This window comes from Sinocyclocheilus rhinocerous, unplaced genomic scaffold (assembly GCF_001515625.1).
Source record: "Sinocyclocheilus rhinocerous isolate Xijiao unplaced genomic scaffold, SAMN03320098_v1.1 scaffold3323, whole genome shotgun sequence".
NCBI lineage: Eukaryota > Metazoa > Chordata > Actinopteri > Cypriniformes > Cyprinidae > Sinocyclocheilus > Sinocyclocheilus rhinocerous.
This window is the reverse complement of record NW_015662926.1, coordinates 255,532-269,711: the sequence shown is the minus strand read 5'-3', so window position 1 is coordinate 269,711 and position 14,180 is coordinate 255,532. Positions and strand designations below refer to the sequence as shown.

General features: G+C 34.8%; 1 protein-coding gene across 1 annotated transcript in view; it reads left to right on the top strand.

Annotated features, from left to right (window-relative positions):
* Positions 1–3,070: 3,070 nt before the first annotated feature.
* LOC107728375 (presequence protease, mitochondrial-like) overlaps positions 3,071–14,180 on the top strand; it is an 11,681-nt gene continuing 571 nt past the window's right edge. The window contains 23 exon segments of the mRNA XM_016538515.1: positions 3,071–3,287; positions 3,539–3,635; positions 4,720–4,826; positions 4,949–5,100; positions 5,184–5,298; positions 5,388–5,484; positions 6,408–6,568; positions 6,656–6,782; positions 7,797–7,885; positions 7,973–8,101; positions 8,180–8,293; positions 8,443–8,539; positions 9,541–9,675; positions 9,886–10,024; positions 10,107–10,223; positions 10,325–10,454; positions 11,712–11,832; positions 12,044–12,120; positions 12,219–12,384; positions 12,467–12,567; positions 13,647–13,767; positions 13,851–13,901; positions 13,988–14,100. Coding sequence (XP_016394001.1) covers positions 3,241–3,287; positions 3,539–3,635; positions 4,720–4,826; positions 4,949–5,100; positions 5,184–5,298; positions 5,388–5,484; positions 6,408–6,568; positions 6,656–6,782; positions 7,797–7,885; positions 7,973–8,101; positions 8,180–8,293; positions 8,443–8,539; positions 9,541–9,675; positions 9,886–10,024; positions 10,107–10,223; positions 10,325–10,454; positions 11,712–11,832; positions 12,044–12,120; positions 12,219–12,384; positions 12,467–12,567; positions 13,647–13,767; positions 13,851–13,901; positions 13,988–14,100 — 2,603 coding nt within the window. The 5' untranslated portion in view covers positions 3,071–3,240.

Sequence of the window (14,180 nt, the reverse complement as noted above, 5' to 3'; positions counted from 1 at the left end):
AAAAACTGTCACTGGGACAGTACCCCTTCATAAGGTACTAATATGTACCTTTAAGGTACTAATATGTAGCATTTAGGGGTATATAAGGTACAAATGACCAGCTTATTCCAGCAGTTACAGGTACATTAGTCGTGCTGATATCACTTGTACTTGTAAAAAAAAAAAAAAAAAACTTTTCAACCACTAAATTTAGCATTAGTGCCTTAAAACTGTTCTCTTAAACTTAATGAGTAATTTATCAAGAATTATTTTGGCCAATTAAAGTTCAGTTGTCATAACCTGGAAACATTTGATCACATCTGAATGCAAATCCCAAAGACCTGCACAGAATCCCAAAGACCTGCACAGCTGGTTTTCTATGTATCCACTGAGTCTCAGTATTGCAGATTTTGCACCCTTTTGGTAAATGTATGCTTTCTGCTGAACATGGGTAATGTGCATGCTTGTTCAATTCAAGTTATAGCATAGCTATAAAGGCATTGAAAATGCAAAAAGTCTGGTGCTGAATGCAAGTTAACATATTTGCTGGCTTTGCCAATTGCTGTGAATATATACTGTATGTCATAATCATTTAAAATCATATTTTGCAACAAAGCTTACTAACACTTTGCATTAACACACTGAAAACACTCTGCGCAGCTATTGTGTTTATATCTAGAGCAGCTATGTGTCCATATAGTTTTATAAGAAGGCATATTTTTGACAAATAAAAGTGTTAATTGCTGTTAATTACACTCAAATAAAAAAAAAAACTGTCACTGGGACAGTACCCCTTCATAAGGTACTAATATGTACCTTTAAGGTACTAATATGTAGCATTTAGGGGTATATAAGGTACAAATGACCAGCTTATTCCAGCAGTTACAGGTACATTAGTCGTGCTGATATCACTTGTACTTGTTAAAAAAAAAAAAAAAAACTTTTCAACCACTAAATTTAGCATTAGTGCCTTAAAACTGTTCTCTTAAAACTTAATGAGTAATTTATCAAGAATTATTTTGGCCAATTAAAGTTCAGTTGTCATGACCTGGAAACATTTGATGAAACTGGAAAATCTGAATATTACAGTATTCTAAAATACTGTATATTTTGTGTCAGAACTGGACTGGAATGACTGAATTGTGTTTTTGAATGATTGTTACCTAAAGAGAGGAGCTGGGTTTGCTACTGTGTAGTATGCTATAATCAGGGCCGTCCTTAGCTGACGCGGGGCCCGTTGTGGGGGGGGGGGCTTTCCCCTTGGTCCGTTCGCCCCGGGGCCCGGCCGCACCAGTTGCACCCCCCTAAGGACGGCCCTGGCTATAATTTTATGATTTTGAAAAATGCTTCAGGATATTTCACGGGTTTTCTGGTTACTGAGAGTAGAGTTTGACATCATGTTGGCTCAGATGAAGCTCTTGCATTTGTTGTCCAGATGTTTAAAGCCCTGCAGATGTTAAAGAGATGAGGATGTTCACTCAGGGATTGATAATATGAAAGCTGGTAATGTCTAACTGGAATTTGCAGTATCTTTAGGGGAATTTTAAAATGTACTCCAATATTATAAAGTGCATATAATCATGAAATAAAGTGCATGATCATTTGTAACCGTTCAAATATTTTTGTCTAAAGGGACTGATGTAAATGTTTTTGTTTTACTTTTTTTTGTGTGTTTGCTCTTTATTGTTATTTTCTTTTTTTTAAAGCAGATATCTATAAAGCAACAATATATTGTAAGATTTTTATTATCTTTGTAAATACATTTTATACCACAATAATAATGATTTTTATAAAACTCTGTTTTGTGGTTTCTTTATTATACAATGTGCAAAACACTACACATTAGATTCGCATTTTACAGGCCTGACTGCTGAACTTTACGCATTAGAGATTAAGGTGGGATCCTGTATCAGAAAAAAGACTGTAAACTGTAAACAGACTTCTGGAACATTGTGTGGACAAAAATATAATGCGCTGTGTTCAATGTTACAACAAATGTTCAGTACTTCAAGTTCATGGGAGTGTTTAACAGACTTTTACCTCTACATGAACTTAAAACAGACATCAGTGCGATGAACGACATGTTCTACAGACCCACCCTCACACACAAAAACACTGAGAAAGAAACTTTAAACAAACCCACATGAAAAAAAACTGAAATTAAATTAACAGAAATTAAAAATTCTGGCTTAAATAAATAGTAGATTTCAGTCCTATGAAAAAAAAGAACAAATAATGTTATAAAAGTAAGCTATAAAATAAAAATGTCTAATTTATTAATCTGCAGAAAATGCTAAATTCATCACATATCTGCAATAATGAAATAATATGAAAACAACCCATGCACTTTGTCTTCCATATGTGATGTATAGGTTGGGTAACACTTTAGATTAGGTAACACTATTTACTATTAACTCTAAGTTAATAGTGAATATGTGTTCCCTAATCTAAAGTGTTACCATAAATTGTAATAAAATAACTACATTTTTGTAGATTCTAAATTATTAATTTGCAGAAAACGTTAAATGCACCACAAATCTGCAATAATTAAATCATATAAAAACATTAGACATGTTAAATGGACTTAGTCTTCCAATATGTAATAAAGTTATGTTATATGATTTTACAGTGGTAACAATGATTGTACTAACAATGAAATTTGGGAATAAATCATGGTAAATCTTAATAAGGGCAAACTCCCTCCAGAAACCACTTTATCGTTTTAAAACTTTTTAAAAGATATTTAACCCTAATGAGTAACTCCCTATATTTCCAAAGAGTAAAAGTTTATTTAGTCGCTCCTTCCGTTTCTAAGTAGTTGACCCTTGTGTTTATTAAGTGACCTCTGTTTCTACTGACACCTGCCGGTCATTATAAGAAGTGTTCGGTAAAGTGATTCTAACAATTCTAAAAATCCTTTGTTCTAAAAATCTGTATATTTTTCCAAACCATATTTTTATAGTATCAAATTTACCTTTTTTATTTATTTTATTTATTAGACATACTTTTATTATGTACAAGCGGTGGTCGGTATGAATCAATCGACTGCGCTCTTCTTATCTTGCAGCCAATGAAAAACAGCGTTGTTTGCGGTTGAGGTCGCGTCTAGTGCGCATGCGCCGTGTACAGCATGGGACATGGAAGGGCAGAGCTTTAATCATAACGGAAACATGATAGCAACTCGCATATAATGTGTTTTAACTTTTAAATTGGTACGGCATTCACAGTAATTATTAGAGACAGTAGAATTAAGCGTCTAAAATGTTTCGTCATTGCAAGGTATTCATTACGAAACTCAAAAATTTGAGGTGAGTAGTAATACTACACTGAATGAAACTTCAGTCTTTCCCTGTCAAATATATGCGTGGTCCTTTTTAGACTGTTGTTTGTATTTTAATTGTGATTACTGTATCATTCAGGTCGTTGTTATTATTATCATCACGTTTAAAGATATAAGTTTGAGTTGTTCTGAAATGTACGATGTACTGTAATCCTCTGGGAAAAGCTCAGTCATGCTGATTAGTGTGATCTGTAAGTCTGATGAATGAGGGGTTTGTAGTTTCCAGGGTTCATGGAGGTCGAGAGGCAGCTCTGCTGGAGAGAGAGCACTGCAGTACACCGTGGGACAGAAGATCCACGGGTTCACTGTTAAAGAGGTAAAGAAATCCTGAAAATACACATTTTGCTTGTATTGTCTCTATTTCGTCTTACAGTGAAGCAGGGGTTCACCTTCCAGTCTGAGAGTTTCTATAAAACCAAGATAAATTCATTGTATTGTAATGCACAACCTCTAGTGGTTTGATTTAGTTAATCCTGTAAAGCCTTGCAAATGAAATAATAATCAGAAAATGATTTTTTTTTTCATGGAAAAGTTTGTTGAACCTTTAAACAAAATGTAAAAGAAAATCAAAAAGTTTGTGTATGTGTTTTTTGTTGAGTATCATATTTGATACATCAGGCTTTTATGGCTCATTCTCGACAAGAACAGAAACACCACAATTTTATTCAGAGGCCCAAACAAAAAAGTGGTGCAGTTGCTTTTATTTCTTTGACCAGAAAGTAAAGGTGAAATTCTTATACCTTGTAAACAAATGAAATCTTTATAACGCTTCAGAAGACTACTTGCATAAAACGTATATCACTGTATATCTCCCAATAATATGTCTTATTAAGATGATATTTATATGCTTAGTTTTAGTAGTTTTAAAACACAATGCAAAGCAGTGCAATGATGACTGAGAGATGAACAAATAGGCTAAACGTTCCTCAAAAGCCTGATGGATCATACTTGATACACACGTTTTAACAGGATTTCTCTGAAACTTATGTGTGGATAATCAAGTAAACCTAAGTTGCTTCAGTCCAGTAAATATTCATTTTGAAATATTAATAACAGTATAAAAGTTATTCTTTCGTTCTAAAAATCACTAAAGATTTCACAGGAGACAAAAGACATGTGAACCACAACCTGAAGGTGAACGTTTTTAGAATTAAACTAAAAGGCTTTTTATTTGCCAAAAAAAGTATGAACTATCAATCAGACGACAGAAGGCATGTAGTAGAGTTTGTGCAACAGTTTTGATCATGTTGCTCATTTAGAGGCCTTAGAAATTAACATCAGATATGATACGGCAGGCTTTATAGGATTAATTGTGTTCTAAGCTATTATACAATGCAACTGTCAATGTGTATGTATGTCTGTCAATGTGACCAGTGCTAACACTGAGTGTGATTATCTAGGTAACAGCAGTGCCGGATTTGTTCCTAACGTCCGTTAAACTCTCCCATGATGCCACAGGAGCTCAGTATCTGCATGCAGCTCGAGACGATTCCAACAACCTCTTCAGGTACAGTGTGTGTGTGTGTGTCTGATGAACATTCACATGCTTAGGATTTTATTTGGACCCTGTTATATGCCCCAATGATGTACGCATTGCTTTGTGTGTGTGTTTTGCATGTGTTATTATAGTGTGCAGTTTCGTACCACGCCGATGGACAGCACCGGTGTTCCTCACATTCTGGAGCACACGGTTCTGTGCGGCTCTCAGCGCTTCCCCTGTAGAGACCCCTTCTTTAAGATGCTCAACCGCTCTCTCTCCACCTTCATGAACGCCTTCACAGGTACCTCCTGAAGTGTGTTTGTGTTTAAGTGAGCGTATGTGTGTGTGATTTGTATTTCTGAATATGTCAATCTCTCCCACCAGCGAGCGATTACACGATGTACCCGTTCTCCACCCAGAATGCCAAAGACTTCCACAACCTTCTGTCTGTATATCTAGACGCTGTCTTCTTCCCATGTCTCAGAGAACTGGACTTCTGGTAAAGGCCATGACTCAGAAACATACTCACTTAGTGTAATTAATAGCACATCAATTGGTTTTGAAAAGGATTTGCTGTTTTTTTTTCAGGCAGGAGGGCTGGAGACTGGAGCACAAGACCCCCACAGACCCCTCGAGTCGTCTGATGTTCAAGGGTGTGGTGTTCAATGAGATGAAGGGAGAGTTTGTAAGGAAACTCCTCTATGCTCTTATGATTTAAAAAAATATATATCTGTGATATGCGTAGAGATACGTGCATGATATATAAGTGACGTTATACACTATTGTTCAAAAGTTTGGGGTCAGTAATTTTTTTTTAAAGAAATTATATACTTTTTATTTAGAAAGGATGCATTAAATTAGTCAAAAGTTAAAGATATTTATAACATTACAAAAGATTACTGTTTTAAACAAATGCTGTTCTTTTAGACATTCTATTCATCAAGGAATCCTGTAAAAATATATCACAATTTCCACAAAATATTAAGCAGCCCAACTGTTCTTTACATTGATATTGATAATATTTTAAAATATATTAAAATAGGAAGCAGTTATTTTAAATGGTAATACTTTTTCACAATGTTATAGTTGTTACTCTATTTTTGATCAAATAAATGCAGCCATGGTGAGCAAAAGTTACTACTTCAAAAAAATAAATAAAAAATTTAATATCTTACCAATCCCAAACTTTTAATGGTAGTGTAGATATCAGCCAATATTATGTTTACTATGTTATATTATTAAAATTCATTTTTTTTATTTTTTATAGTATTAATCAGTTATTTGTTTTCTTTTGTACATTAAATTGGCATTTTTGCCATTACATTTTAAGTCATTATTTTGGTCGTCACAAGTGTAAAAAAAACACACTTTTGTTGATTTATAATATGTGTATAACAGCATAATAGCAGCCATTATGTCAAAGTATAAAAATAAATATCTGCTTGGTATGCATAATGCACACTTCCATATACTAAATATGTCACTACATCTGTCCTCTTCTCCTATTAAAAACAGGAGTTACAATGCTACTGGATGTCACATTTATATTGATTTGAGTTTTAAGACTAACAGTCTCTTCTGTTACTCTTGCATGTGTTGTTTGTGTAGTCAGACAATGAGCGTCTGTACGCTCAGCACCTGCAGAATAAACTCCTGCCGGATCACACATACGCTGTTGTGTCCGGAGGGGAACCGCTAGCCATTCCTGACCTGACCTGGGAACAGCTCAAACACTTCCATGCCACACACTACCACCCCAGCAATGCATGGTACACACACAAAACTCTCCGACCCTGTAAATGAAAGAGTGCAAAAAGCAGACGATGCTCATTGCCTGTTGTGCGTGTTTTTTGCAGGTTCTTCACATACGGGGACTTACCGTTGGAGCAGCACCTACAGCAGATTGAAGAAGAGGCCCTGTCTAAATTTGAGAGAACAGAACCAAACACTGCAGTTCCACCCCAAACACACTGGGACAAACCTGTACGTTACACAATACACACATGAGAAGGACCTGTGTAATAAACACAGAGAATTAGTGATGGGAGAAATGAAGCTTTTCGAAACTCTGATTCAATTGCTTTGCAAAATTATTCACTGTTTCGAAGCGCTTGAATTTGAAACACCGTAGGCTGGCGGTACCTGCTGGTCAAAATGTAAAAACGACATCGAAACATGTAGAATTACACCTCTTACAAACCAATTGCACATTTTCAAGGAAGTGTAATCTATTAAATGTAATCTACAAATATTTAAATACATTTAAATACGAAGGTTCTGTCAAATTTGTGCTTTTTTATTATTTTATACTGCTTGTTTTGTGTATTATTAGGCAGGCAAAGTAGCAAACTAGGTCAATTAGAAGGAATTAAATATTCTCCTTTTTGTATTATGCCTTGCACACATAAGTATTAAAATTCATTAAATCAATAAAAATTAACCTACATTATAAAAGTGACAGAGATCAGTTAAAATGCTTGTTCACAAGTTCACCAAATCTATGCCGTCTATCGACAAACCCTCCGAATTTTGAAATGTTTCGAAGACACGTATGACGTAGTGAAGCCTCATTTAATGAAATCACGCTTTAAGTTTAGCTTAGCGAATTTAAAACAAGCTCCCAACCACTGATATAAAACAAAAGATTTGTAATCGTTTCAAAACCAAGGTTCAAAACAGTACGACTTAACAAATCCTTGTTAGCTGAAATCACGTGACTTAACAAGTTTGAAATGAGCTCTGAACCTCTGATCTGATCTGACCAAGGTTCGAAACAGTTTGACGTAACGAAGCCTCGTTTGCTGGAATTACGGGACGCGGCAAGTTTGAAACGAGCTCTGAATGTGTGATTCAAAACAAAAGATTCGTAAATGTTTCAGAGCTTCGTGAAGCAGTGTTTCGAAAGCGCCCATCACTGCAGAGAATGCAACGCAATCAGTCCACAAACACACTGTAAAATCTGCTTTGTGAGGTTTGTCATGTTTTGCTTTTGTTCAGAGAGTGGATCATGTGACTTGTAGGCCTGACGCACTTGCTCCTGATCCCATGAAACAAAACACGCTCTGCATGAGCTATCTGCTGGGAGAGTGAGTGGACAAATATTCATGCGATATTTGGGTCATTTTTTTTCAATTTGTGGTTTAATTGTCTAACCGCTTGTCTACGTGTTTCAGCATCACAGACACATTTGAGGCGTTCACTCTGAGCCTCCTCTCCTCTCTGATGATCTCTGGTCCAAACTCGCCCTTCTACAAAGCCCTGATTGAGCCCGAAATCGGTTCTGACTTCTCCTCTTCAGTGGGGTACGTTGTTTGACTATAAAATCAGGTCATCTCTCAGGTTATTGAGAGTGGAGTTTTCTAAATGTGTGATTGAGGCAGGTTTGACGGCAGCGCTAGACTAGCGTCTTTCACCATCGGGCTTCAGGGCATGGCGGAGGCCGACACTGAGACGGTCAAACACATCATTGCTCAAAGCATCGATGACATCATTGCGTGAGTGTTGACAGGCTTTTTGTTGCTTTAAATCAAGCTTTTTCAGTGTATAGATGTCTGGATTGACTGTGAGGATCTGAATTTCTCATTACGATCAGTTTAATAAAACACCTGCTAAATTAATAAATGTAAATGAATTGCTGTTTCAGAACTGGTTTTGAAGAGGAGCAGATTGAAGCTCTGCTGCATAAGATCGAGATTCAAATGAAACATCAGTCCACCAGCTTTGGTCTAGCTCTCGCTTCAGTGAGTAAACTCTCTCTCTCACACATACCAGTGTGATTTTTCTATCATTGAGAGTTTTTATTAATAGTTTAAATTAGTTTTTATATTTTGTTTTCAATTAGATTTTAAAGTTTTAGTAATTTTATTGTGTCATTTTTCGTTTTATTTTTACTAAGTAGTTTTATAGATTTTTTTTAAAAATTTTAGTAAAAAAAAATGTTCAATTTTAGTTCATCGAGTTAAACTAAATGAATCCAAGTAATGTTGCCTTAGAAACTAGCTAAAATAGAAGTTTATATATGTATGTATGTATTTATATATATATATATATATATATATATATAGTATGTATGTATATATATATATATATGTATGTATATTATATATTTTTAAATTCAAAAATTAATTGTATTCTGAAGCACAGTATAACACTCTTAAATGAGATCTTTAAAAAAGAACTCTGAACAAAATTAGAGAACACTTACAGATGCATACAAGTTACTGGTATTAATCTGGCACCTGGTGCTAATTTCCTTTATTATATGACAAACCCTATTTAACTGGTTGCATTCCTCGAATTTTCACTGAGATTGCTAGATAGTGGGCCGCTCTAAGGTTGACTGAAACCCTTCGACAGCAGGTTGTCTCTCAATGGGAAGTCGGTTCAACACTGCAGCTGGAATTGCTCGCCAGTTCAGTGCTGAACAGGAGTTAACTATAATAACCCTGACGCATACACAAAAACGTGTACGTGTATTTTTATTTTATTTTGCACAAACTACTAAGCCATGGCTATATGATAGCTAATGTTCTTAACAGTGTTGTTGTTGTTATTAACTAAAACTATTAAAAATGTTTTTGGTAATTGAAATAAAGCTGAATTTTAAAAAAATTCAGAAAACATTTTTTTTTTGTACAAGTGAATAAGTTGGTTTTCTGAGATTTTGTTAGATATTTGAGGGTATCTAATATAACTTGCAAAATAATAATAATACCATTAACTCTGCTTGCCTGTCTTTCAGTATATTGCATCCTGTTGGAATCATGATGGTGATCCGAGCTAGCTGCTGAAGATCAGCGAGAATGTGTCCAGATTCCGGCAGTGTTTGAAGGAGAACCCTCGCTACCTTCAGGACAAAGTCCAGCACTACTTTAAGGTAATGAAAACCTAAAACTAGAAAACAGTGAAAAAATGTACAAAAAAAATTAAAAACTATAAATAGAATAATAAAACTAAAAACACAACTAAATTAAAAATGACTGTGGTCATAATTAGAGTGTTTTAGAAAAACAGCATTTTTAACAGGATGTCCAATTTTTAATACACGTTTGCTGAAGTAAGCAACGTTTGTCTGTGCTTGTTTCAGGATAACACCCATCGACTGACTCTTACCATGAGTCCTGATGAGAGATTCTTGGAGAAACAGGCTGAAGCTGAGGAACAGAAACTACAGCAGAAGATACAGAACCTCAGCGATGCAGACCACAAAGACATCTATGAGAAAGGTATGATCATGAGACCAGGAAAGACAAGAATAATTAGTCTTGTTCTGTTGTAGATGCTTTCATGTTGTTGTTGTTGCTTCAGGTTTGCAGCTGTTGGCCGTTCAGAGCACGACTCAAGACGCTTCCTGTCTACCTGCATTAAAGGTGTCTGACATCGAGCCGATCATTCCCTACACACCTGTACAGCTGGGAACTGCAGGTGAAATGCACATGCATACATATAACAAGCACATTCAAAGTTAAAATTATAGATGCAAAAAACAATTCACTGAGTTTACTACATTTACTGTCTCTTTCTAGGCAGTGTACCTGTACAGTGCTGTGAGCAGCCCACCAATGGCATGGTGTATTTCAGAGCCATGTGCAACCTCAACTCCCTCCCTGAAGACCTGAAGATCTATGTTCCTCTGTTCTGCAGCGTCATCACGAAGTATGAAAACCTTTCACTGCTACATACTGTAACATGGAGTTTATAATATCCATTATATACAACACTCAATCAGACCAGTCTGTGTGAAAATATACTGCATAAACACTGCAGTTTTTGAAATGTGACGTTAAATGTGACACCCAGTAGTTACACTTACGGACAGATGCAGTTATATATTTAATATATGGATGTGTGTATTATGCATATTTGGTATAATATTGGCAAATGCAGATATTTATTATGCCGTAATTGCTGTTATGAGGCTTCATATTATAAATCTGTTTATTATACAGCCAAATTTCTAAATCTAGTTCACAAATCTAGTAAATAACATTAATAATAATTAAAATAGTTACTAAGTAATGATATAAAATATAATGCCAAAAGTGTGAAATGCCTGTTTAATTGAATTTTAGTTTTTCAAAGGTTTCAATACATATAGAAATATATGTATATTCTATAATATATACATATTCTATACATACTGTGTGTTTGTGTGTGTGTGTGTGTGCGTGAATGTGCCTGAATGTGTGAATTGAAGCGCTTACTATATTGGTCTAATCAGATCTTTGCGAGCAGTTAGGGAATATAGGGAGTTTTTTATATATATATATATATATTACCATTCAAAAAGTTTGGGGTCTGTAAGATTTTGTAAAATGTTTTTGTCTCTTATCCTCAGCAAGGCTGCATTCTTTTTTTTAAATCAAAAAGTCTGTACAGAAATGTTGTAAAATATTATTACAGTTTAAAGGAACTGTTTTCTATTGTAATATATTTTAAATGGTCATTTATTCCTGTGATGGCAAAGCTGAATTTTCAGCATCATTACTCCAGTCTTTAATGTCACATGATCCTTCAGAAATCATTCTAATATGCTGATTTGCTGCTCAAATAACATTTCTTATTATTATCAGTGTTGAAAACAGTTGTGCTGCTTAATAATTTAATGGAAACCATGCTACATTTTTTCGGGATTCTTTGATAAATAGTTCAAAAGTAAAAAAAAAAAAACAGCAGTTATTAAAAAATTTTGTGGCTACATTTTTTCGGGATTCTTTGATAAATAGTTCAAAAGTAAAAAAAAAAAACAGCAGTTCTTAAAAAATTTTGTAACATTATAAATGTCTTTACTGTTACTTTTGATTTACTTAGGGTACAGTTTAATGCATCCTTATTACATAAAAGTATTAATTTCTTTAAAAAAAACAAAAAACATACTGACCCCATAGAATCGTAATGATCGTGTAATCTCAGGTTGGGTTGTGGAGAGCTGGATTATCGTCAGCAGGCCCAGCGTATTGAGCTGAAGACTGGAGGCATGTCTGTATCGCCGCAGATCATACCAGACACTGATGATCTTGATCTGTATGAACAGGTATCGCTATTTCGTCATCGTCTATCATGTGATTTTACATAAATATGATGCATATGCACTTTTAAAGTGGGGGTGATTTGATATAGTAACTAAAAGCTCAGAACTGGTAACCAGAAGGTTGTAGGTTTGATACTGTGAATTGTGATTGAGCTTGTGCTTGCATTAGAGTGAGTGTGCAATCTATGCTTTTGTCTTTATTCTTGTTTTTCAGGGTATTATCCTGTCGTCTTCCTGTCTGGACAGGAATCTACCTGACATGTTTCAGCTGTGGAGTGACATATTCAACAGGTTAGTCTTTTTTAAAGAGACAGAAAAATAAATCTTTAAATCTCTGTGCAAGTGTAATGATTTTAGACTGATGCCGAATCTTCCATTTACATCTTCAGCCCTCATTTTGATGACGAGCAGCGTCTGCGTGTGCTGGTCATGATGTCAGCTCAGGAGCTGTCCAATGGCATCTCGTACTCCGGTCACATGTACGCAATGACACGTGCGGCTCGAACCCTTGCGCCCACAGCAGACCTGCAGGAGACCTTCGGCGGGATGGACCAGGTGAGTGATCCTCATGTTGAGCTCCAGTCTTCATCAGCTTTGTACAGTAAATTGTTGTAAATTTATCATGTTTTAATTTCAGGTGAAGTTTATGAAAAGAATAGCCGAGATGACTGATCTGACTTCAGTTTTGAGGAAACTTCCCCGGATAAAGAGACACCTGCTGAATCCTGAGAACATGAGGTAAACAACAATCACAGTAAACAAACAAATGATAAAGCTAATCATTTTGAAAAAAGAAATAACTAAACTGTATAAACTAGATGTAGAATTGGTCACACAAGACTTACCCATGTGTATTTGTATATTTATATACAAGTAGATTACATTAATGGACATAATGGAAATGTTTATACTGGGAAAATATTAGAATTTTTATAAAATACCAAACTATATATGTGTATTGTTAAATAATTAAGACTATTTCAAATGTTATTACTCCATGAATATAGCCTGTGATGCTGATCAGGGCTGTTTTAGTATCATAGTTTTTATTCATATTTTTAATCTATTTTATTTTTATATTTTTTGTTTGCATTTTAATTTTGGTTAAGGTTTTCGTTGTTTTGTTGTGTTTTTGTAATTTTTAGTACTTTGTATATGTCTATATAGTTTAGTATGACTATACATTTTTTTATTTTATTTATATTTTAGTTAAAGTTAAACTAAAACTATCAACTAAATTTTATTTAATTTTATTTCAGTTAATGTTTATTTTATTTCAAGTAACGAAAAGTTACCATAATAACCCTACTGTTATGGCATAAAATGGTAAATGAAATGAAAACCCCAGTAAATGAGATAAACTATTGAAATAAGCTACTTGAGGCTGTGTTTTACAGTGATTTTTATCATTTGTTTTGGGTTATTATCATAAAATCACTTACACATGGTCTCACGCCGATTACTTTTTTAAAGCAGTGCCAGAAGCGATATGACAAAAGACACATTTTGTAACAATTATTACTTCATTTAACTTATTACTAATAATAAGCACATAAGTCATTTCTTCTGGTGAATTACTGTAGTTATTTACAGGATGTGATTTGTAAAAACAAACAAAAAAACTGATGGGGTATTGTCATCATAAAAGTTTTAGTGTAGAAATTTAGACAATATAGAAACTGAACAGAGAATGTAGAAAACTGAACAGTAAAAACGGAAAGCTGTTTAACCTGAATTAATGAAAATCTATTTTTAACTGTACATTTATGTATACAGTATACAGGTTTACGAATGTGATTATGATGTGATGGTTTTAGGTGTGCAGTGAACGCCACGCCGCAGAAAATGTCAGATGCAGCTGGAGAGGTGGAGAGGTTTATGGGTAATATAGCAGCCAATAGGAAGGAGCGCAAACCTGTCAGACCAACCGTCGTGGAGGTGAGACACCACACTTTTTTTTTTTTAGAAGACACAATAGTTCACAGTGAATTAAGCTGTTTTGTTTGTTTTTCCCCTCATAGAGAGCGTTAGATCCTCAAGCTGCATCATCTGCGAGTCGTAAACTTATCTCAGTAAGTGAGTTTGTACAACATTACAGCAACATTCAGGTTTGATTGATCTGTAGCGTTCCCACCGATCTCCCTCTTCATCCTGCCAGGAGCCTCATTTTAAACCCTGTCAGATGAAGACGTATTTCCAGCTTCCGTTTAATGTGAACTTTGTCAGTGAGTGTGTGCGGACGGTCCCATTCTCACACGCCGATTACGCCAGGTACAACACACTGTTGGAAAATGATGTTTGCTCACTTAGGGCTATTTAATTTGAGGAAAAAAATCGAATATATATATATA